We start from the raw sequence: 25,943 nt of genomic DNA, 5'->3' as shown, positions 1-25,943 counted from the left end.
AAAGGACATCATGCAAAGACTGTGATACAGAGAGGGCCAGAGAGCCTGGGAAGGTGGGACACAGCTAATGAACAGAGCTCTACACGACAGCGCCTTTAAATGGGGAAGCTGAGACAAAGCAGAAATCCCTAAAGAGAAGCGGCAGCCAGCCATTAGAAAACTGTCCTGGCAAAGCAGCCAGTGCAGGAGCTCTTCTGCAGGAGGCCTGTGCAGACACCAAGGAAGGGGTGAGAGTGCCCAGCCGAGAGCAGAAAGCTACCCTTGGGGCATGGCTGCTTAGACTTCAGGCCACAACTGCTTCTTTCCAGGGTCCCGTCCCTGGCAGCTCTGAGCCTCTCCACTAGGCACTGAGGCACTGAGGCAGTTTCAGCTGGGCCTAGGTATCCCCAAAAATAGGAGGCCCTAACTCTTGAGCCCCAGGCCTGACCATGCTCCACCCCACACCCCAATCCTGGCCTCCCTCATCTGTCAGTCAACACATATCACCTAATAGGTGTCCTACACTGTACTTGGCCCCAGAAAGCTTTTGGCCATTCCAGCCTGTGACAGCTAGTTTCCCAGGCTCAGCTTCCCCAGGTAATTACCTCCTCAGGTAATTCCAGAGACACCTTCTGTTTTGAGGACTTAAGTGAGAGGATCTCACTCTTCCCAGAGAGCCAAATCCATGGGGGAAAACAACTGACCTGCGGCTACTAGAAATGGGCTAAGAGAATAGGTACCAACCCCCATGACATCCTGTGTCACCTCCTCCTCTGGGAGGGAAAGGCTGAACATGGGCAAGGAGCACGAGGCTGTGATCAGTATCTCTGAATCCAGACTGAAGAAAGAAGGGTTCCAGTATGAAGAAGTCCCAATACAGGTCAATTTAAGACAAACAGAAAGACTGAACTCTATGTGGCAAGATGCCACATGTGGCCAATAGAAAAAGGTTCCAGCAGGATCTGGATAAGTGAAGAGGCCACTGACTATCAATGTTTAGGGCCTGATCCTAACCTCTGAAGCAAGCACCCTGGGGTTCAACCATGCTCAAACCTACAAACAACCTCCTGGCTTCTCTACTAAAGGAAGAATAACCTCCAGTTCTGTGCTACCCTTTAACAAAGGGGTTGGAGGTTACTCAGGAAAGAATTTCTGATGGTTAAGAAGACAGCAGGCATGAGATGACACACATCTGCTGCTCAAAGAGCCCTCATGTCCACAGTGACACCCTCACTGAGACACTGCTCTCACTGTCCCCATCCCTGCAGCAGCTCACGTGGCACTTTGCACTAATGGGCACTAAAATACATGCTTGCGAAGCTGATTCCATAATGATTAACTAATGTAGTGAACTGACTGGCTATGAGGGCCAAAACCACGGAAACACAAAAGGTTAGCATGGGGAGGGGTCCCTAGAAAAGGACCAGTCCAAACATTTTTCTGCAGAGATGAGAAAATCCTGAGCGAGTACATGACTTACATGGCGTAATGGAGACAATATGAAATTTAAAGAAGACTGATCTGGTTAGTGACATCAGTTAGAGTTCAGCTCTAACACTTACTGGTTATAAAACTTAGACAATTACTAAACCTCTCAAAGCCTTACTCTCTCCATCTGCCAGCTTGGGGTAGGGGTGGGGATCAATCCATGTCATATGACAGGGCTGGTATGATTAATAAGTCACATAACATGAAAAGGACTCAACAAGTGGTAGAAGATGCGAAAGCTAGTTACCATTGTGCCAAAGCAGGCCACCACCCGTTTTCTGTTATTTTAGCAAGATGCAAGAGGGAAAAAGGTTGCTCAGGCCTTTCCTGTTTTACCACTGGTTGATCACCATCACCTCCACCCTCTCACCCTTCTAGTTTTCAAGAACCTCCACTGCCATATACACATTTTCATCCAACTCTTGGGCTAAAGCTGGAAAACCAACCATCAGCAGCACAAAGAGCACAAAAAACCCCAAGGATAAGCAGCAGCCCCTCCCTCTGCCCTTCCCCACCCCACCAAGCTGAGAATAATCAGCACCCCAGGCCTGGGCTGAGACCAAGCCAGGAACGCTCACATGCTTCCCACCGAGCCTGCTTCACTCTCACAGAAGCAAAAAGGAATGAGAGCTTTCTCAGGGACCTTCAGGTGCACCAAAGACATATTTCAGAACCTACGTTCCATATGGTACTGCAAAGAGAGTCAGCACATGCCTGAAACACAGTGTACGGCATTACTTAATCACTAAAATGAAAAGATGTTCAAGATAACAGGGGCATCAGCAAGGGACAAACATCGTGGGAGGGTTCTCCTAGAGTTTATTAAGACCAGGCCTTGGGGCTCTCATTACAGAGCTGACGGCAGGTCTGTCTAGAGTCAGGAAGGAAGCAGAGAAGTTGCTGAGGGACACAAGGCAGGGACCGAAAGCAGAGCAGCCATGAAGTAGGGACACTCAGTCATGTTGGCCTTGGTCTCTGAACTGTCAGCTCCAGCGAGGATAAAGCAAAAGCTACAGTCTGCAGAAGGTGTGCTCTCAGTCAGATAGTGTGGAAGAAGACTTACATCTTTTATTTCAATTAATCCTCACCACAACAAGGCAGGTATAATAATGCCCATTTTACAGATAAGGGAACTGAGAATCAGAAAGACAAAAAACTTTCCAAGGACATGATGAGAAAGTGACATCTATAAACATATAATTATTGAGCACCTGCTGTGGCTTTGGAGACAAAATGGCAAACAAGACAAAGTGTCCACTTGGATTTTTGTGAAGAAGGGAGATATGAATCAACATCTCAGATTCCAAAGTGCCCTGTGCCATGCTGCCTATTGGGGACAGAAAAGATTAGCAACCTTGAAGCCAGCCTCTCTTTCTTTGAAATTCTGGCCATCAGGATGGAAAGAGATCCCCAATCCCTATCCAGTAGACTCAACAAAGTACACTGGGGTGAGACAGCCTTGGTTCAAATTTTACTAATTCTACTTACCAGTTGCATGACCTTGATTAAGTTATTCCATTTCTCTGAGCCTCAGTTTCCTCACTTGTAAAATACAGATAATGTACCCAACTCAATAATGTATTTGTAGAAATATAATATTAATTTCCTTAGGGTAGTCCTTAATATGATATATACCCAATAAATATTAGTTCATCAGTATTAATTTTGCTAACCCTGCTCTTATAGCAAGTTATAAACTCTCTGAAAGCAGGGACTCACCCATCTTTACTCACCTTCATAAGCCCTGAACCGTGCACCTAGTACACAGCATGGCACATAATATATGGGGTTAAACTACATTAACCAGGCTTTACCCACATCAAAATCTTGGGACCAAGAAAACTGAGATGTGCTCCAGGGACAACCTTGGGACACCTGGTTGCTGCCACCTCTCTGAAGAGACAGGGACTTAGGAGGAGGCCTGTCATTTTCTTGGTTAATCCAGCTTCTATAGTCAGGTGTCCTAAATGCCCCAGAGAGTGATCTGGATCCAGGGAGGAACAAGGAAGCAATCGGTCAGGTCACATCTCAGGGCAAAGATCAGACCAGAGCCCCCAGCTTCCCAGGCCGCTCTTCAGAGGCGGACACCGCCACATACCATGTGCTCCATGCAGATGCTGATCTCGCCGTCGCTGTAGAACGCCCCGTAGAAGCCCACGATGTAAGGGGAGTTGCACTCATGGAGAACCTGCAGCTCCCTTATGATCTGGTTCCGGATGGCAGGTTTGATCTCCAGGTGAATCAGCTGGGGAAAAAAGGTGGAAGGAAGAGAAGCTTTAAACATACATGGATGGATGGAGGGGTGGGTGGATGGGTGGACAGATAGAAGTTTTCTTAAATGCTTAAGCTCTTAAAGGTAGAAGAGAGGAAAACTGGCAAGTTTCAACATACAGGTTACTGGCCAACTAGAGTGCTGAGTGCCAACATACCAAGCAGGTGTTGGCACTGGAGGAGCTGCACCCAGGGGAGGGATAGCTGTGCCTCTGCTCCCAGGAGCCAAGACTGAGGAAGAGGGGCCCTTTTGTTCCCAAGAACAAAAGGACCTGGGAAGCTGAGAGATGAGCGGAAGTGGCCTTAGAGACTTGGTTGATACCCAAGGGATGTAGAACCAGAAGGGTATGAGGAACTGGGTCTGCAAATCTAAGCTGCCCAAGAGACTTCCCCTTGACCTTAGGAGCCTGATGTGGTTGAGATTTAGCCAAGGCCTCAGGTGTCTCCTTATCTCCCCCACCCTCCATGTTGTCCCTTGTTTCAGCTGAGGAGACAGGTGAAAAAAACATGAAATGGTTACCGAATGAGGCTGAGCTTCTAAAAAGAGCTATGGGCAATGAGTGTCAGAAGACATGGAAGCAGCAGTTATCAGCATGGGCACTAGTGAAAGCTAGACAGGAGGTGGGCCTTGAAGATGCAAAGTGTTTGAAAAGATGGAAGGAACAGCATGAGCAAAAATATGTGGACAGAAATGAACATGGTGTGCTGCAAAACATGGGAGAGTCCAAATTTGCTGTCCAGAAAGAGAAGGACCCAGGGTCAGCAGGGAGGGCAGTGCAGCTCAATGAGGACTGCATGCCAGGGTCGGGAGCCAAGATGCCGTACTGCAGGGGGATGAAGGGGAAGCACGCAGAAACCACACGAAGGCAGTCTTCTGTGTGTCCCTGGGGCTGGGTAAATGAAAGCAGCCCCCGCTCTTGATAAATGGCAAATGAGCATCTCAGCTTTCTTTCTAGAGCACCCAGAAAGCTAACAAAAGGTCCCTTGCTGTTATTTTCCAGTCTGGGGAGTCGGATAAATACACTAACACATCGTGAGTGTGTTTATCTGTACTTTAATAGATAGCACGAATCCAAACTTCAAACAGCACAAAAGGGTACTGAATGAAAAGTCAATTTTCTTTCCACCCTTGTCTCCAGGCCCCCAGGTCTTCTAAGAGATAATCCAATTACCTGTCTACCAAGGCAAGCTTGATTCAGCCCTTTTTTCTAAAGTGCCCTCACCTTTCTGGCCATAACGAGTCCGGACGGCTTGTGGGAGACCTTGAACACCACACCTCCATTGCCGGCACCCAGCTCACTGATCTTCTCGAAGTCATCATCCTTCAGTTCCCCCACCTTCTGCTTCTGGGTCAGAAAGGCCTCGAGGCGCTTCCGCTGCTGTTCATCGAGCTCCAGCTCCTCCAGCTTCTTCTGCAAGGCCTCCAGGTTGGTCCTGTCCCAAAGCGAGGCGCACGGGTCAACACTGGCATCAGAGAAGCCCACCCAAAGAAGCGCTCCTGCTGTGCAGAGCTCCAGCGCTGGGGCCAGAGCGCTGGTGGAGGGTCTCACCTGCTGTGGCTCCGCCCCCTTCACTCCGCCACCCCACGCGGCTCACCACACACACTTCCCCTCTCAAGGCCTGGTCTCCTCGTTGGTAAAATAAGGGAATGAGTTCTCTCTCAATAGGCTCTGGGCCTACGAGAGGAACTACAGAATCTACTAAAACCCAGAGTGAGCCACCCTACTCTGCCTTAAAACCCCGATTTCAAAAAGTCCCACAAGTGCTGGTTTTACAACACCATAAACAAAATACAACCTGTTTCCTAAAACCACCAAACTGAAACCAAATCACATCATCGAAACAGGCTCTAACCTGAATCACAACAGAAACCCTCCTTCTCCATGTGATCAGATCAGGAACAAGGTGAATCAGAACAGAGCAAACGGGATATACCTAAAATTTATTTTTGCAACAAACATAAAAGTGCATATTCACCCACGTTAAAGTGGAGTAAAAATATCAACAGAATAACCTCAATAAAACTTTAAGAGTTGGATGACTTTCTCCAATTTTAATGCTCACCTAAATGTGACAGTAATTTTTTTTTTACTGACTTAGACTTACTGAGTCTTTCCACAGCTCTTAACCAGTATTCACAGGGAGAGAAAAAAGAAAACCACTTCGTTTGCAGTCATATTTCATCAGTTTATCTTATATTTAAATACACACATTACTTAATTATAATACCAGCTGTAACTGTACAAATGACTTTGGGAACAAATCATCTCTTGGTAAGCACATAATTCAACCAGTGGGTGCCAGAGTAAGGGGGGATGGAAGAGTGCAGCCTGCTAGTGTGTTTTACATAAAGAACTGAAAAGTACTCATTACCTCCTGGGAGCTTGTGAAGAGAAGGGTGGTAAGGAGAGCTTCTACTGTGTTTCATTTTTGTCCTTAGTCTAAACAAACAACACGGGTGACGAGACAGGCAGTCATTACGCATCAGGAAGTTGGTGACCCCCTCCCCTCAATATGCACACCATTTCTGAGCTTGAAGGGAAAGAGCAATCCCAAGCATCATCTTCCACTCTTCGTTCACATTATGTTCCAAGCCTTAAGAAGGAGATGGAGACCCTATGCCTCCCCAGCGTATGGGAGGACCCACACTGCCTTACAAACTATACAGCACACGGGGCCAAAGAGGACATGGGGCTGCCTTTCCCAGTCTTCCTCGCTGGGTAACTCTGCAGGGGAAGAAGGCTCGTGCCATGAACTGAACTGCGTCCCCTAAAAATTCCTAAGTTGAAACCTTAACCCCAGTGTTTAGAGAGAGGATTTTTAGGAGATAATTAAGGTTAAGTAAGGTCATATGGGTAGAGTCCTACTCAGAACGGATAGTCTTGTAAGAGAGGTGGCCTTCCCCCTACACACTCCAAGGAAAGGCTGTGTGAAGATACAGCAAGACAGCAGTGTCTACAAGCCAAAAAGAGACGTCTCACCAAAACTCAACCATGCTGGCAAGTCAACCAGTCCTCATCTTGGACTTCAAGCCTCCAGAACTAGGAGAAAAGTCATTCCTGTTGTGTAAGCCGCCCAGTCTACGGTATTTTGTGATGCAGCCCAAGCAGACTAACAGCTGGTCAATATCCTCATCCTAAAAGGCTCAGCTCAGTCTCATGCTCCCCCCAGGCCCTCAGGTAGGGCGCCGGAACCAAGGCTGATGGGAGAGCACAGCGCACACCCTCTCTCCTTTCTCCACGGCCTCTCCACAAAGGAGCCCACCGATGACAACATTTAGAAACACACGCCAAATGCAGACAGACCTCACAGCTAAAACTTGGATGAGGTTACAGCTGCCTGGAGGGTAAGTAGTCAGGGAAATGCAGACTCAAAAAAGGTCTCTAGAACACACACACAGGGACGTTCCTCGTGGTCCAGTGGTTGACTCTCTGCGCCTCCGATTCAGGGGACATAGGTTCAATCCCTGGCATCCCTGGCTGGGGAACTAAGATCCCATATGCCATACAGTGTGGCCAAAAAGAAAGAACATACACACCCCCACACTGAGCATATGTGAGGGAGTGAAGAAGGGGGGCTAGATGAAAAGATAACCACTCTCCTTAATAACACCATACTCTCTTTTAAGTGTTTTACACATATTAGTGCATTTAATCCACAGCCCTACAATTACAACAGAGAGTGAACTCAAGCAGAGACAGGGGAAGTAACTCTTCCAAGGTTGCAATCTACTACGTGGCGGAGCCAGGGTTCAAACCTGGGCAGAGAGAGTCTAACCTTAATCATGATGCTGTATTACCTCTTCAAAAAGTTCCATACTTTCAAGGGTGGTGACGTGCAAACATGGGTGAGATCCTAGGGTGGCGCACTCAACACCCCAGGGCTCAATCAGACAAAACAAAATGGTATAAATGGCATCCCTACATGACGAGTACTTTGCCTCAGATGCCATCCCGTCTCCCTTGTGTGTCAATCTGAACAGCTGCCTTGTGAGAAACACTGGCCACAAGAAACCACACCCATCTGGGGGCTGAGGAGGTGGATGGGGGGAAGGTGGGAGGGATGCTGACTCTGCAGGAATAAGGAATTCTCCCACTTCCAGGAGGGAAAACCAAATCTGGGCTTTGTGCCACCTTTCCCCCGCCCTCCCTCCTGTGCGCCGCGGTCCTTCCGCCTACTCCATCAGTTAAGGAACCAGCCTCTGATTTGTGCCCTCAGAGGGTGGAGCCAAGGAGAGAGGACACATGGCGAGGACTACAAGCTACGGTGGCAAGACTTTCCTAACGACTCGGGGTGGATCAGTGTTACCGAATTAGTGAGTCATAGTAATCAGAAATCCTGGATTCTTATCCCGAATTGGGCATCAACTAGCTGAGTGACCATGAACAAGTCATTTAACTTGACAGTCTGTTTTCTCTCCTATAAAATAGGGTAAGAAGATGCTTACTTCACCAGGACAGGATCAAAACAGAAAACTAATGGGACAAAACACAAGCATTTTGACATATTTCTACACAAATGTTGGGGCAGGTGGAAGTGGGTTGGAGGACATGGAGAAGCCACAGCATCAACAGCAGGACCCAAATACTACTGTCTTTTGCCCTTCCTGTAATTTAACTTCCTGTAATTTAAAAATTATTAAAAGCCTCTAAAAGTGTTTTAAAAACTGTTTCAGAGAATGAAAGACAAAAGATTTTATCTGAAGGTGAAAGGAAAATCCTGGCCACAAAACGACTTTCATGATTCATTAAAGAGAAATCAATCAATAAGATATCAGTATTCAGTATTGCTTCCTCTCATGCGGGGAGTAGATGATGTTCAACAGGGCTCATCTGTTCCCTCCCCAGGTGAAATGCTTCACACAAAGGAAATAGGAAGAGAGGGGCCCCTCACCTCCAGCCACACCACAAATCTCCAACACTCAGAGGATGAGAACCAGCCTCTCACAATCTTCGGTTTTAACTGAAATCAGCAATATCAGGACTAGGGATTAAGAAAAGAACCTGGAGCCTAGCACAATACATCTCTGACACACCCGGCCCTCTTCAGGGACCAGCTGTGATAGCTCCGACCCCCAGCATGCACACTGCCTACTGCAGAAAGGGAACAACACACTGCAACGTGAATTCTGCACCAGGGCTGTCAGTAAACACGAGTTCATCCAGATACAAGAGCACAGGTTTGAAATGGAAACACAGAAGAAAAACAAGGAACTTGGAGAAAAACATGGGTTGTCATTCATGTTCTGAAAACACCAGGAAGGCACAATGAAGTGGGTGGGGAAAGGATGATCCTACAGAACATCTCCTTCCCTCTCAACTCACCCATCTGCTAAGCCTAATTACACTGCCACAGCTGGAATCTTTCATTCCTGGCACAATGTTCACATCAAGAAGCAGTATACAATGCAGCAGAGGGAGAGACCTGAAAGACCACCTTATCCAGCCTATTTCACAAGTGAGGAAATGGAGGTCCAAAGAGGACAAAATCCCACAGCTTATGCGTGGCAGGTCTCCCAACTCCTAAAACAGAGTTCCTGCCAAGGCCCCACACTGCCACCTTCAACTTTGATGGTCACTGCAATGGGAGGCTGACCTGAAAGGTGAAGGGAGTTGATGTCCAGACCAAGGAATGGGGTCATTAGACTGACACACACCAAACACAAATGGGCCACAAACGCATGTCAAACACCAGCCAGTTGTCTGTCACCAACCTGAGCACGGCAGCGGCAGGTGGCAGGCCCCACCTCCACCAGGAGGAAGCACAGAGGGAAGAGAGGGGGTGACCCCCACTCCCTGTGCTGGAAGGAGAGGCGGAGTCCCAGTGCAGGTGGGTGTCCTCACCAGAGAGCCCAAGGAGCTGTGAACCTCTCCCTCTCCTGTGGAATTTGGCCAGTAGGGCAGGAGAGAAAGAGGGAAAGAAAGGCAGAAAGGGAACTGCCCCCAGAGACTGAGGATGCGCCCCTGGCCTACATCCTATGCACTCGCCATCCGAGAGATCTTGGGAGTTGCCTCCTTTTCTGGTACCCTTGGCTTCCACACCCCCCCCCCCCAAAAAAAAGATATGGGGAGTAGGTTGGGGAGAGTGGTCTGCATGTCTCAAAGGAAGTCTGCCAACATGACAGCCAGCTGAGGAGCTGCAGAATAAGGCTGAGGGTGTGTTCAGACTGAGGGGCTGAGGAGCTTCCACCGGGGAGGTGAGGGCAAAGGGGACATGTGAGGGGAAAAGGGTAGAACTGGCATCAGGGGTCCCTACAGAGTCAAACCACAGACAGCAGGAGATGCAAGGGGTTACAGAGGTAAGAAGAGAGGAAAGGGCGCCTGACCGAGGAAGGCCAAAGGGCCAAACGCACAGCTTACCAACCTCCAGACTCCAACCTGGACTGACCCGTCTGTGTTAGTGTGGCCCACCCGTGTGCGCCAGCCACAGCCAGCCCCAGACAACACGGTGGAGAGAAGCCTATGGCCTCCCATCTGCACGCTGCAGGCCACTCTGGGAAGGGCTGGTTAACCAACGAGGGAATAAAATTCTAGGATTATGTATATAGGCTCTGTGAAAGGGGCCAGATACAAAAGAATTCATACTATGTCATTTCATCTATATAGAATTCAAAACTAAACCATGCTGTTATAAGGTTAAACAGTGATGCAAACTATAATACAGAATGGATAAACAACAAGGTCCTACTGTATAGCACAGGGAACTATATTCAATATCCTATGATAAACCATAGTTGAAAAGAATATGAAAAAGAAGATATATGTAATTGAATCACTTTGCTGTATAGAAGAAACTAACAACATTGTAAATCAACTATACTTCAATTTCTTAAGTTAATAAAGTTAAAAAGTGATTACCCTTTGGTGTGGGAGGGTAGTAACATATGATGGTTAATTCCATGTGTCAGCATTGCAGGGCCTCAATGCCAATGTATTTCGTCAAACATTATTCTGAATGTTTCTGGGTTTTTTGGGGGGATGGGGGGAAAATGAGATGAACATTTAAATTGGTAGACTTTTAGTAAAGCAGATTACCTTCCATAATATGAATGGGCCTTACCAGCAGTAGAAGAAGAAGAATTCTTCCAGTGGACTGCATTTGGACTCAAAGTGCAACTCTTTCATGGGTCTCCAGCCTGCCAGCCTACCCTGAAGCTTTTGGACTTAACAGGCTTTCACAATCACATAAGCAAATTCCTTTAAAAGTTTCAGTCAGTTCTGTCTCCTCTCTCTTTCTCAATCTCAGTATCTCTTGATAATCAGATCAATCTGTCTTGGAAGCTCTGTTCTGATTTCCTTTTACTCTTTTTTTCCTCTTTGTGTTTCATCTTGGATGGTTTTTACGAACCCTTCTTTTAGGTCACTGATTCTTCCCTCAATTCTGTCCAGTTTGCCAGTAAGCCTGTTGACCTTTGATGTCATATTATATGAAATTTCTATCATTTCTACTTGAATCTATTTTTAGTTTCCATCTCTTCTGAAATCCCTCTTTTGTTCATGTATGTTTTGTACCTTTAAGATACTAATCATGATTATTTTAAAGCCCTTGACTGATAAACTCAACAGCTGGTCCTCTCTAAGTCTGGTTCTGTTGATTACCCTCCCTCTTGATAATAACTGTTCTTTCCTCTCTTGATTTTTGTGTCTCGTAATTTTTTATTAAACATTAGACATTATGGCAGGACAGAAACTGAGGTAATTATCAGACATGTGGGTATCAGTAGTTGTGGTACATGGGTATAACTGGCTTGCTGCATGTGGAATCTTCCTGGACCAGTGATTGAACCTGTATCCCCTGCATTAGCAGGCAGATTCTTAATCACTGGGCCACCAGGTAAGTCCTGCATAGGATTTTTTATTTTCTACGTTCCTAGTCCTCCCTCAGCTCAGAGCAGTCCCTTAATCTTAATGCCTGGCCACAGAATGGGGTCGCTCTCCTTGCTCTGGGCTCTCTTCCAGGAGCAGACAGCGAGGTAGAGTGCTAGGCTTGTGGGAAGAATAAGGAAATTCTCTGTCTAGCTTTAGTCTTAAGTAGGCCTTGTGAACATATACATCCCCTCCTCTCCATGGGAGCCAAGCTCTACCATGTATCTGTGACAATTCTTGGAAAGGAAAAAGTCTTCCACACATCCCCCAGCAACAGTAGACCTTTGCAGACCTCTGCTTGCTGGTGCTGAGCCTAGCTTCGGGCTTACATCCTTAAGCAACCATGAGAAGCCATGTTCCAGTGCAGCCATTCTCTTGCGTAGTTCATAATGTGCTTCCCTGAATTGAAGAGAAGTATTCTTTTATTTTCCTTGATGCTGGCTCAGTTTGCTGACAGATGTGCAGGTAAGAAAAACCTCAAAGTCACTGTTGTTGAAAGGAGCCCCCAGACGCACTCCAGGGCCAGAAATAAATACAGGAAATCTGCTGTTTCTGCATCAGCAAAGAGCTGGTCTTTCTCAGTGGCATGTGAAACTAGAAAGGAGAAAAACATGCATATGGCTGCCAGACTCTCCGTGCTTGGGAAACAGGTGTGAAGGCTTTGGGAATCAGAAGACCTGAGTTCAACTCTTAATAGTTACTTGGTCTATGAACTTGTGCAAGACATTTCCCCTCAGTTTTTCTCAGGTAAAGTAAGGGAGTTAAGCTAAGTGGTGTTTAAAGTCCTTTCTAGGGCTAAAATTCTCTAATCCTAATATCAGATTCTTCCTGTAGTATTCCACGGATGGAACTCTGCAGCGAAGTACCAAGGCCACAGATGTCTGTAAGCACAGAGGTTGACTTCCGTGTTACACTATTAGAGACTCTAGTCATTACTTCTTGTCCACAAAAAAACCCAATTGACAGTTATCCCATCCTTGTTGTTTTTTCCTTTGATACTAAATCAATTGTTTCATCTCCCCAGGTCTTCTGTAAGAATGCATGCCATTTGACACTACAAGGCCCTTAGTGAATAGTGAAAGGAATACAGACAACAAAGGGCAAATTAAGACAATGATGTGATGGTAAATAAAAGGTGATTTCAGAGATTATGTGAACGTGCAATATAAATAAAAAAGTGCTGGAGGGACTTCCCTGGTGGTGCAGTGGATAAGAATCCGCTGCCAATGCAGGGGACACAGGTTCAATCCCTGGCACGGGAAGATCCCATGTTTCACAGAGCAACTAAGCCCATATGCCACAACTACTGAGCCCAGCTCTAGCCTGGGCTCTACCATACTTTGTAGCGAGAAGCCACTGTAATAAGAAGCTCTTGCACTGCAGCTAAGATCCAGCACAGCCAGAAATTTAAAAAAAAAAAAAAGTGCTGGAATCACCAAAAGTGATAAACAAATATTTTATATTGCTATGGTATTGTCAGTAATTGTTGGTTAATAACATGTGATTTGATAGTACCTACTACTGATTTATTGCATACCTGCTGTATGCCAGGTATTCTGCTAAATATGGATGAGCACCTAAATTCTTACCACCACCATGGCACAATAACCACTGTTAGCCCCATTTTACTGATGAAATCCCTGCATTTTCATGTTTTCATGCAATAAATAATAACGTAGAAAAAATGCACAATGTTGTTAAATACTACCTTTATTGCCGTTACTGGTTTCACCACCACTTCCATAAAAGACTTTAAAGCAAAGACTATCCTTCAGGTTCCCTAATCCTCACAAAGAGCCTAGGACACAGATGGCGCTGTGGTTCAGAATATGCTGAGTAATCAGGGTAATTTTTATAGGATTCTAGAACAACATATAAAATTTAGATAGCAAAAAAGGAGAAAAGGCATTCCAGTAGGGTCTACAATATAGACTACGGTACAGAACTGGGAGTAAGAATATTAAGAGCAAAGAACACTGGGAGAATAAAGTTTAAAAGTAAAAAAATCAGAAAATGACCATCGGGACAGATGTTTATCTTTAATTTCACTAAATCAAATAGCTTCCAAGCCAATAAACAAATATTTTTAAAAGTCAAGAGAATGAGTCAGCAGACGAATGGATGACGAAGCTGTGGTACATATACACCATGGAATACTACTCAGCCATTAAAAAGAATTCATTTGAATCAGTTCTAACGAGATGGATGAAACTGGAGCCCATTATACAGAGCGAAGTAAGCCAGAAAGATAAAGACCATTACAGTATACTAACACATGTATATGGACTTTAGAAAGATGGTAACGATAACCCTATATGCAAAACAGAAAAAGAGACTCAGATGTATAGAACAGACTTGTGGACTCTGGGAGAAGGCGAGGGTGGGATGTTTCAAGAGAACAGCATCGAAACATGTATATTATCTAGGGTGAAACAGATCACCAGCCCAGGTTGGGTACATGAGACAAGTGCTCGGGCCTGGTGCACTGGGAAGACCCAGAGGGATCGGGTAGAGAGGGAGGTGGGAGGGGGGACCGGGATGGGGAATACATGTAAATCCATGGCTAATTCATTTCAATTTATGACAAAAACTACTGCAATGATGTAAAGTAATTAGCCTCCAACTAATAAAAATAAATGAAAAAAAAAAGAGAATGAGTCTAACTAAAAGAAATAAATAATAATCACATATTCCTATCCTTCAAAAAAACAACCCAACTTCATCCTTGGAATCAAACTACTTTCTGAAATCATATAAAGACCCTTCCCGTGGCATGTTTCTACAGACAGGCACGCTGAAAAACACACACATACACATACTCACAGGAACCTCTGGAGTGACAGGATCACCCACTCACACACTCTTCTTAAACAATGAGCAACATCCTGAATCAGACAGGGCGTGTCAAATTGTTGCTTGAAAGAACTGACAGCCTATGGTTCCTTCTGCCCCAGTGGACAAAATGTGTTTCATATTAGCCACACGTGAGTTAATTTCCGAAGGACCAGTCTTCTGTAGTGGTACGAAAAGGAAAGAAAAAAGTGATCGAGTTTGGAGGGAGAGAAAAAAAGATCATAAGACGGAGGACAAAAAGGTATGCATCACCTTTACTTAATAGGGACAAAAGAGGGATATAACAGTCTGACAAAGAATGAACATTTAGATGCAGTTAAGAGATGAGCTCCTAAATGCTAGTCATGATATACTCAATAACTCACCTAATCCTCACAACAGCATTTAAAAATGGGTATGTTGTTCTTGTTTTACAGACATGGAAATGGAGGCCAGAAGTAGTTAAGTGACTTAACCAAAGCTAGGGTTGGAATTCCAAAGTTTGATCTTTCCCCCACACCAGCTAAAGAGCTCATGTCCTTCAAACAAATCTCTCACTTAACTCACCCTAACACCAGGTATTTACCCATTGGTGACTTTGAAGTAAGAAGTGTGTTCAGCTAAGAGGTAAAATCCCTGAGAGGACAGCAGATTAAATCTACCCAAAAAGAAACTTCTTTCAGAGGAACATCCAAAGCTGACACACAATTTGATTGGGGAGGGAAGGGGAGAGACAGGACACTGACCAGGCGTCCACATGGGATGACCAGTAAACATTCTGGTGGCCCTAAGAGAGCCGGCAGGCGAGGGGCAGAAATGTTGAAAGAAAGCACCAAGGACGGCCTAGGTAGAAAATTCAATAAAACCGGTGGTCACCATCAGAAAAACACAGGTAGCGCTGAGTCTGGTGGTAGCCACCGAATGGGACTCGCTGACTGTTCTCAAAAGAACAAACTGGTGAAAGTGGCCTTATTACAGTGCTGCATGTCATTCCACCCACTGAGGAGCCTGACGGACTGCAGTCCATGAGGTCGCAAGGGACTCAGACATGACTTAGCAACTAAACAATTCCCTGTTCTAGAGAAAGACATTTTAGCACCTCCCTGCATGATAATGGCCCATGTTGTTCTGTGAATGACAGGTGCAGGTTGCTCTTCAAGGAGAAAGGATCCAACATGACCACAATCTTAGACCTCATAACCCAAAATGGTGAGGACAGCTGAGTCCCCGGGGCAAAAAAAAAAAAAAATCAATAGCTAGTGCCCAGAAGCAGGAAGATGTAGTCAAAAAAAAAAAACAACACAGCACTCAAAACACATCTCCAATTCTAGTTCATGTTGAGAAATTTTCATTTCTCCAGACCCGTTTCCCCCCTTAAATACACAAACAACATGTTTGTTACAGCAACATCCTTCTCCTTGGTCAAAGTACACAAAAGAGAGGTCAGCAAACCTCACCTATGAGCACATACCACCCCTGGGGGGAATCTCACTGCCTCAGTCCCTCTAGCAATCTCAGGGAAACATGATCTCAAGACCAGGGCTAGAAGGCCATACACGTGCTCATGGAGGCATTCAACTTCCTAAACTACTAGACAGGCTCTCCACTGAAGAGCAACTGGCCTGGCAGAGTCAAAGCCTAGCTGGCAGAAGTAACATCACAGACCAGAGAGAATGAAATTTAATGAAAACCCAAACTGACAGTGTTCGCTTCTGTCTTCTGAAAGAAGGTGAAGGGTGGGGAAATAAGTGTGCTTGTAACAAATTCCCTCAGAATGGAGGATACCTGAGGACTGGAAGGCTGGCCCATAGTTGAGAAGGGCCTGGTCCTGAGCTCTGGCATAGGCAGAAGCAGCCCCGAGCAGCACACAGGGGTGGAGCTGGAGAGATGGAATATATTGCAGAATAAAATGGGAGAGACTTCTATGGGGAGCGGCTGTGAGGCAGCAAAAGAGGAAGAAAAGGATGGACCAGGGCAGAGCGGCAAAGGTCCTTTAAACCTAAGACCACCTGAGTTTATGCTGTCTTTATCGCTACAATACATTCTCCCAACCCCAGACCTTTAGTCTACTCTGCCATGCACACACACAGCCTTGGGCATATTTTATTCTTACTGCTGTTTGATGGAAACCAACGAAAGAAGGCCAAATTCCAAGTTGGTTCAACAGAGAGCAAAAAGAAGAGAAAAACCACAGAAAGGGAAACGTGAGTTCCAAAGAAACAGAAGTGACCACGAGAATCTCCAGGACTGCCCCAATCTCGGGGAGGGCAGTGTGTAAGGAGTGGGAGTAGGTATCGAGGATACAGCTGTGAAAACGCAACCCAGGTCCATTATGGAGCATCCACGGCGTGACAGGCACGATCTACGCTAGAGGTTAGGGAGGAGCAGACGTGGGAGACAACGTCCTGCCCTCACCAGGCTCTGTGCGCGCGTGTGTGTGTGTGCGTGTAGACAGGGAGACAGAGAGACAACGAAACGTCCTGCCCTCACCAGGCTCTGTGCGCACGCGTGTGTGTGCGTGCGTGTAGACAGGGACACAGAGAGGACAGAGAGACAACGAAACGTCCTGCCCTCACCAAGCTCTGCGCGCGCGTGTGTGCGTGCGTGTAGACAGGGAGACAGATACCACAGTGCAAGCCAAACACTGGGAAGGGTACTAACAAGTCCAGCAACGACTACAGGGTACAGGAGACCATAATGCTGAAAGTGAGGTGGGCACAGGGAGGCTTGGGAACAGGAAAAAAGGCAACTCCATCTAAGATGGGAAAGCAAAAGTAAAGGTCAGAAAGTGTAACGCCCACTGAAGACAGAACTGAAGGATATCAGTTTCTGCAGCAGAGGGAAAAGCACTCCATCCAGGCTCGGGCATGAACAAGAGGGCTGAAAGTTACAAGCCATTCCAAGTGACCGGAGAGCAGGTGCACGCAGGAGAGAGCCCAGACGAGGCTGGAAGCTGAGCTGGGGCAAGACTGCGAAGGACACAGTACATCACGCTAAGGGGCTAGGTTTGGGAGGAAATGGGGAGGTGCTGGTCAAAGGCTACAGGCTTGTGGTTAGAAGACGCACAGGTTCTGCATATCTAATGCACAGTACAGTGATTCTAGTCAGCAATACTATATGATATATCTCAAAGTTGCTAAGAGACTAGATCTTAAATGTGCTCACCACACATACACACAATAAGAAATGATAATTATGTGACATGACAGAGGTGGTCACTAATTTTCTGGTGGTAATCATGCTGCAATACATAACATATAAAATCAGTACAATGTATACCTTAAACTTATGCAATGTTACAGGTCAATTATATCTCAATAAAAAATAAAAACTCAAAAAAAATAAATAAAAACTCTTAAGTCAAAAAATTTTTAAAAAGTGGCCCTAGCACACCAGCCTAAAATGCCTCAGGATGTTGTTTATGGTTTAGCAATAAACAGCAGCCTGGCATCTTAGTTTCTAAAAATGCCATCAGAATACCTGTTTTACTATTTAAACATTTAAAATACACTCACGACATCACAATTTGACCAGGATGCAATTTAAGTATGCACTCTTGGGGTCAAATCACCAATAATGCACTCATGCAAAGCAGACATTTAGAGAAATAAAAGAATTCTAGTTTGATGAAACGATTGACAAGGGGTTAATATATAAAATAAACAAACATCTCAAACGACTCAACATCAAAAAAACAAACCCAATCAAAAGATGGGCAAAAGACCTAAACAGACATTTACTGAAAGAAGACACAAAAATGGCTAAAAGGCACATGAAGAGATGCTCTACATCGCTAATAGTTGAAGAAATGCAGATCAAAACCACGATGAGACATCACCTCACACTGGTCAGAATAGCTATGAACAAAAGTCTATAAATAATGAATGCTGAGGCTGTGGAGAAAAGGGAACCCTACTACACCACTGGTGGGAACAGAAACCGGTGCAGCCACTATGGAAAACAGTATGGAGATTCCTTAAAAACAAAAAATAAAGCTACCATACGATCCAGCAATTCCACTTCTGGGTATACATCTAGAAAAAATAAAACTCTAATTTGAAAAGATACACGCACTCCAATGTTCGTAGCAGCACTATTCATAATAGCCAAGACAAGGAAGCAACCCAAGTACCCATCAACAGGCGACTGGCTTAAGAACATGTGGTACATGTACATAGTGGAATATTACTCAACCATAAAACAGAATGAAACATTGCCATGTGCAGCAATACGGATGGTCCTAGAGAATATAATTCTTAGTGAAACAAATCAGACCCGAGAAAGACAAATATTATATGATATCACTTATAGGTGGAATCTAAAAAATTATACAAGTGAATCTATATACAAAACAGAAACTGATTCACAGATATAGAGCAAGGGGGACAAATTAGGAGAGATGAGCAGAAATACATAAAACAGAAAAGCAGCAGGGCTTATTATACACAGCACAGGAAATTATACCCAGTATCTTGTAAAAACTTATAATGGAATATAATTGTCAAAAAAACAAATCACTGCACTGTATACTTGAAACTAACACAATATTGTAAGTCAACTATACATCAACCTAAAAGAAATCTAGTTCGCAATCATAACAGAAATAGAGTCAAGAACTGCACAACTCAGAAGATACTGGTTTCCTTGAGAGTATATAGAAACCTCAAGTCTAAAAACAGCTGAGTTCAACTTTCCAACTCCTTGGAAGCCCACTGGGGAATTCTCTTTTAGATAATTAACTCTCATTATCTGTTCCAATGACTGGCTCACAGAAGCCTTTGATAGTACAGTCAAATCGAGTCCATCATGCATACCAGCTTATTTTAAGGACAGAAACGTTTCTCTCCTGTCAAACCGTAGTCCTGGAGCCAATTCCTAAACCCAACACTGATTCACATTATTGCTATCTATGCAATACATTAATAAATGATAGCTGCTTTTCCAGTTATGCTTGAAGCTCACCAAATTCAGTTTGGCTATCTCATTTCATAAATGCATTACTGAATCCCCGAGGGCTTTTTTATTTGCAGAATTGCACCCTCTGTCAATAATTTACCTCCAATGTATAACCATAGTCTCAACAAAAGACCAAGATTGTAGAAATAACCCTGAACTTGAAATCAAGAGGTCTAGAACCTCCATCAACTCTGCTGGTAACTGGTCATCTAACCTTGAACAAGCTCTCTCACAAGCATTAAATGGAAGCATACTCTTGTCCTGTGTTACAAAAGACTGTTATGAACACAGTGAGAATGTGCTCTGAAACAAAACAACTGGCCACACTAACGAGATGCTTTTCTAAAATAAACAAGAATACCTTTCCTCTAACTTATTCTTGGTTACAAAAAGAGTGTGATTGTGGATGACACCTCACATTAAAGAATACATGAATGACCAAGATTAGAAAACAAAATCTACTAAGACAGTACTCCACTGCACATTCAGTCAGCTCAGTTGCTAGTCGTGTCCGACTCTTTGCAACCCCATGGACTGCAGCATGCCAGGCCTCCCTGTCCTTCACCATCTCTGGGAGCTTGCTCAAACTCATGTCCATCAAGACAGTGATGCCATCCAACCATCTCATTCTCTGTTGTCCCCTTTTCCTCCCACCTTCAATCTTTCCCAGCATCAGGGTCTTTTCTAATGAGTTCGTTCTTCGCATCAAGTGGCCCAAGTATTGGAGTTTCAGCTTCAGCATCAGTCCTTCCAGTGAACACCCAGGACTGATCTCCTTTAGGATGGACTGGCTGGATCTCCTTGCAGTCCAAGGGACTCTCAAGAGTCTTCTCCAACACCACAGTTCAAAAGCATCAATTCTTCGGTGCTCAGCTTTCTTTAGAGTCCAACTCTCACATCCATACATGACTACTGGAAAAACCAAAGCTTTGACTAGACGGACCTTTGTTGGCAAAGTAATATCTCTGCTTTTTAATATGCTGTCTAGGTTTGTCATAGCTTTTCTTCCAAGGAGCAAACGTCTTTTAATTTCATGGCTGCAGTCACCATCTGCACTGATTCCAGAGCCCAAGAAAATAAAGTCTGTCACTATTTCCATTGCTTCCCCATCTATTTGCCATGAAGTGATGGGACCGGATGCCATGGTCTTAGTTTTTTGAACGTTGAGTTTTAAGCCAGCTTTTTTACTCTCCTCTTTCACTTTCATCAAAAGGCTCTTCAGTTCCTCTTCACTTTCTGCCATTAGGGTGGTGTCATCTGCATATCTGAGGTTACTGATATTTCTCCCAACAATCTTGATTCCAGCTTGTGCTTCATTCAGCCTGGAGTTTCACATGATGTACTCTGCATATATGTTAAATAAGCAGGGTGACATTATACAACCTTGATATACTCCCTTCCCAATTTGGAATCAATCTGTTGTTCCATGTCCGGTTCTAACTATTCCTTCTTGGCCTCCATAGAGGCCATAGATTTCTCAGGAGGCAGGTAAGTTGATCTGGTATTCCCATCTCTTTAAGAATTTTCCACAGTTTGTCGTGATCCACACAGTGAAAGGCTATGGCATAGTCAATAAAGCAGATGTTTTTCTGGAACTCTCTTGCTTTTTCGATTATCCAGCGGATATTTCATCTCTGGGCCCTCTGCCTTTTCTAAATCCAGCTTGAACATCTGGAAGTTCTTGGTTCACGTACTGTTGAAGCCTCGCTTGGAGAATTTTGAGAATGAATGACCAAGATTAAAAACAAAATCTAAAAACAAAACAAACAAAAAAACCAAAATCTACTAAGACAGTACTCCACTGCATATTAAACTTGGTTATTAGATGCAGAGAAAAACAAGACAGCAAAACCAGCCTTACGAAGCATTCTTTGGACCTTGGTTGCTTTGGTATAAAATTCTGCAGTTTCTGCCTGGCATTCAAAAGAGAAGCATGCTCTTACTGCAGCAGATAAAAAAGATTTGCCCACCAAGCTCTTCTTCTTCACTTCTCCCCACCCACTTCCTTTTCTTCCAAAGGAGAAAGGCTCTCATTTACTCACTGGTTTGCCACATCCTGCCTCAGAAGCTACTTCCTAGGAGCTGCCTGGGCTATTCTAAGAGGAGTTTTAACTCCTAAGGCCCTCAGGCCCTAAGATAATTTATGGCATCCCTGCCCACCATCTATCATTTACAGTCTAGTAACTAGACTCTACTTGATCAGGTAATTAATATTCCCAACTTTTCTTCATACTGGTTTGGGACTAAGCACTTTACCTACCACAGAGTCAGGCAGGGGCCATATCTCTTGGCCCTCTCTGGGGGCTCCAACTAGTCCAGCTTTGCTTAATAGTAAAAAAAGAACAAAGAGTAGAAATGATTCAAGCATAAGTATCAAGATACTCAATGCACATAACAGTGCATTTGACATCAGAGAAAACCCATTGGAGCCAACCTCCTGTCCCACATGACCTTGGTAAGCTAACACTGACATTCATGCATGCATTTTATGTTTAGAGACTGCCTACTATACATCAGGCCTGGGCTAAAGATGGGGCATCAAGACTGAAGTCCTGATCTCCAGAAGTTCACAGGGCAGGTGGTGAAACACAACACATGCGTGTGAAGATCACCACACACCCTTCCAAGAGATCTGTCTCCTGAGTAGTTCATGGACAGTTCCACTGGAGCTTTTCCAAGGAAGACCATGCGAAGGTTCATGGTCAAGATAATTCCTGACATCAAATTTCCAGGAGAGGGAGGCTCCCAAACACTGGTAACAAACTTGGATGAGAGAGGTTAAGTAATGAGCCCAATTGACACAGGGGTGCAGGAGTGGAGCCAGGACTGCAAACTCAGCTGTCTGCCTCCACACATCACTCCTACACCACCACACAAGAGCAACCACTAGGAGTCAGAACAGAGTTTGTATCTGTGGCAGCAGCTAGTCATGGTGTTCAAAGAGGAGCAGGGCATCATTAGCTTCTTTTTTTCCCTTAATTAAAGAGAGTTGAGCTCTTCTTAGTAAAGAAAGAAAAGGAAAATATAGACACATTTTTAAATTAAGAAATGAATAAACACTGACCATCTACTATTCGTGAAACCTATGTAGTGAACTATCATCTGCTGTTACAGTGGGACTTCCTGCTATATACAAAACCCAGTGCAGGTTTTGACTGGCCAGGCATGTTTGTCCCTCCCAACAATTCCCACTCAGATAAGGAACAGGCCCACCGCTAACAAGGGAGGACCAGAGACCCGTTGACAACACACTGACTGCTGAGCTCCCAAGCATCCTCAAGTCCCCTCTCAGGACAGTGTAGAACATGGAAACTTCCACCACAGACAAAAAGCATTATTTTTTTTCACACGCCAGACTTGCACCTACTGTTACATTTTACTAATCTTCAGCAGTCTAAACACCTGACTTGGATTCTGTATCTGTCTGCCATATTTGAAACATCAAAGTTGGATGATTTCTAGAGCCAAAGAGCCAAATTAACAAGTTTTTTCTCTCCCTCACATATACTTCCCTCTTTTTTTTTTCCCCAGAAAGTTGAATCCTATTAGTCAAAACCACACAGGATTACCCTTAGACTGCAGCTAACTAACAGAAATCTGTCAAGACTTCAGTGGCCGTTACCAAAGAAATGTCAAGAGCAACTGTGAGGATTCACAGGAAATGAACTCACCCTGCGCTGGGGGCCTTTAACAATGAGCAACTTGTCATTTTTCCTCATTTTAAACTGAACATACAGACTCTGACCTACTTGTAAGACAGATCGAAGGGCAGGCATTGGGACAGGGCAGAACCCAAGAGGCCTCCGATCTCGTTTCAGGTCTTCAGCAGCTGTACCACACCAAGTAAGCTTCCTAGCCTCTCTGAACTTCAGTCTCTTCACGATACAACCAGGAGACTGAACTCTCAAAATCTTCTCCACATATAACATACAAGGACAGACAGGTGGCTGTGCTTGGAGGAGAAGGAACGAGAGGTGCTGGAGGTGAAAAGGATGATTAATATAACATGACGCTATCCTGGGTCCAGAAATAGCCTGGCTTAGTGCTGTATTCACCTTATCAGCCTAGATTTATTAGGGGGGCTGGTGGGTGGGAATCACAGCCACCTACAGTGAAATTAAACCCTTTTCCAAAATGAATTCTGCTGAAGTGTGATTTATCCAGAATGCTAGAGAACTTACCAGCAGCATGAAACCATGTTACTGAAATTATATTACTGCACAAACTTAACTTTTCCCCAAATGCGATCTGCAGAGAGGATGCAGAGCTGACAATCCTATGTCTGTGGCCATCTGTCCTATCCCAGTCCCTGGAGAGGCGTGGGGGGAGAGTGTGAAAAGCCACAGGTGCCACCAATGTCACATATCCATCAAAGAGCCCAGCATTTGCTGGGGATAAGCGTTCAGCTCAGCACACAAAAGAGGCTTGCCAATCCATCCGGCCCCAAACATTCCCTGAGCCTTCCTCTGTGCCAGGCATGGGACTCAGGGAACACCACAGAATGTCACTGCGAGTTTCTTCACTGGGCTTCGTGCTAACTAAAAAGGCACTTAGCTGCCTGCGAGACGCACTCATGGCCCTTAACCAGGACCAGTTTCCTCATCTGCCTGGTAGAGAACACACACTGCACCTGCCTCGTGTGGCTGAATGAAGAAATAAATAGATGGAAAAACAACAAGGAGCACACAGAGCCTCGCAGAACAAATGCTGTGATTACCACCAACACTGTGACCCTCTTGCACCAAGATATTATAAACTGAAAAGAGCCAATCACGAATTTGAGTCAGTCAGACTTCACAAGGATTAGCCAAGTCTCGACCTTGGGAAAGGAGTGTCTTCTGCCCTCTGTCATCTCAAAGCTTAAGTAATTCAACCAAACTGTACCAAACCAGACACTAGGAAACAGGATGTGCGCTGGAAATAATGATGAATAAGACCCAGTCCCAGACTTCCTCAAGTCCAGTCCAACTGGACAGGGTTACCCAAACAACTGACATGTGATGGGATATGTAGCACCTGCTCTGGACAATGACCACTACCTGGAGTGGGTGGAAGACAAGTCTGTGATGGATTTACAGAAGGGCTGACCTATAAATTAAGCAGTTAGGATGTCAAACCTTCCTCAGTGATCAAGGCAAAGAAATAGAGGAAAACAATAGAATGGGAAAGACTAGAGATCTCTTGAAGAAAATCAGAGATACCAAGGAACATTTCATGCAAAGATGGGCTCAATAAAGGACAGAAACGGTATGGACCTAACAGAAGCAGAAGATATTAAGAAGTGGTGGCAAGAATATACAGAAGGACTATACAAAAAAGATCTTCATGACTCAGATAACCACAATGGTGTGATCACTTACCTAGAGCCAGACATCCTAGAGTGCAAAATCAAGTGGGCCCTAGGAAGCACCACTATGAACAAAGCTAGTGGAAGTGATGGAATTCCAGTTGAGCTATTTCAAATCCTAAAAGGTGATGCTGTGAAAGTGCTACACTCAATATGCCAGCAAATTTGGAAAACTCAGCAGTGGCCACAGGACTGGAAAAGGTCAGTTTTCATTCCAGTCCCAAAGAATGTTCAAACTGCTGCACAATTGCACTCATCTCACACGCTAGTAAAGTAATGCTCAAAATTCCCCAAGCCAGGCTTCAACTGTACGTGAGCCGAGAATTGCCAGATGTCCAAGCTGGATTTAGAAAAGGCAGAGGAACCAGAGATCAAATTGCCAACATTCATTGGATCATAGAAAACACAAGAGAATTCCAGAATAACATCTACTTCTGCTTCACTGGCTACACTAAAGTCTTTGTATGGATCACAACAAACTGGATAGTTCTGAAAGAGATGGGAATACCAGACCACCTGACCTGCCTCCTGAGAAATCTGTATGCAGGTCAAGAAGCAACAGTTAGAACTGGACATGGAACAACAGACTGGTTCCAAATTGGAAAGGAGTATGTCATGGCTGTATATTGTCACCCTGCTTATTTAACTTATATGCAGAGTACATCATGCGAAATGCTGGGGTGGATGAAAGACAAGCTGGAATCAAGATTGTTGGGAGAAATATCAATAGCCTCAAATATGCAGATGACACCACCCTTATGGCAGAAAGCGAAGAGGAACTAAAGAGCCTTTTGATGAAAGTGAAAGAGGAGAGTGAAAAAGCTGGCTTAAAACTCAATATTCAAAAAACTAAGACCATGGCATACAGTCTCATCACTTCATGGAAAATAGATAGGGAAATAATGGAAACAGTGACAGACTTTATTTTCTTGGGCTCCAAAATCACTGCAGATGGTGACTGCAGCCACGAAATTAAAAGACTCTTGCTCCTTGGAAGAAAAGCTATGACCAACCTAGACAGCATATTAAAAAGCAGAGACATTACTTTGCCAACAGAGGTCCATATAGTCAAAGCTATGGTTTTTTCCAATAGTCATGTGTGGATGTGAGAGTTTGACTATAAAGAAGGCTGAGCGCTGAAGAATTGATGCTCTCGATCTGTGATGTTGGAGAGGACTCTTGAGAGTCCCTTGGACTGCAAGATC

At 44.7% G+C, this 25,943-nt stretch overlaps 1 protein-coding gene across 1 annotated transcript in view; it reads right to left on the bottom strand.

The window, feature by feature from the left end:
* The window catches only part of MAP2K1 (mitogen-activated protein kinase kinase 1), a 76,759-nt gene that overhangs the window by 32,229 nt on the left and 18,587 nt on the right, over positions 1-25,943 (bottom strand). The window contains exons 2-3 of the mRNA XM_020876854.2: positions 4,962-5,172; positions 3,566-3,712 (exon numbers count right to left, since the gene is read on the bottom strand). Coding sequence (XP_020732513.1) covers positions 3,566-3,712; positions 4,962-5,172 — 358 coding nt within the window. The remainder of the gene's footprint in view (positions 1-3,565; positions 3,713-4,961; positions 5,173-25,943) is intronic.

The sequence above is a fragment of the Odocoileus virginianus genome, chromosome 6 (genome assembly GCF_023699985.2).
Source record: "Odocoileus virginianus isolate 20LAN1187 ecotype Illinois chromosome 6, Ovbor_1.2, whole genome shotgun sequence".
Classification (NCBI taxonomy): Eukaryota; Metazoa; Chordata; class Mammalia; order Artiodactyla; family Cervidae; genus Odocoileus; species Odocoileus virginianus.
The sequence above is the reverse complement of the archived record's forward strand: the minus strand, read 5'-3'. Positions and strand labels throughout refer to the sequence as shown.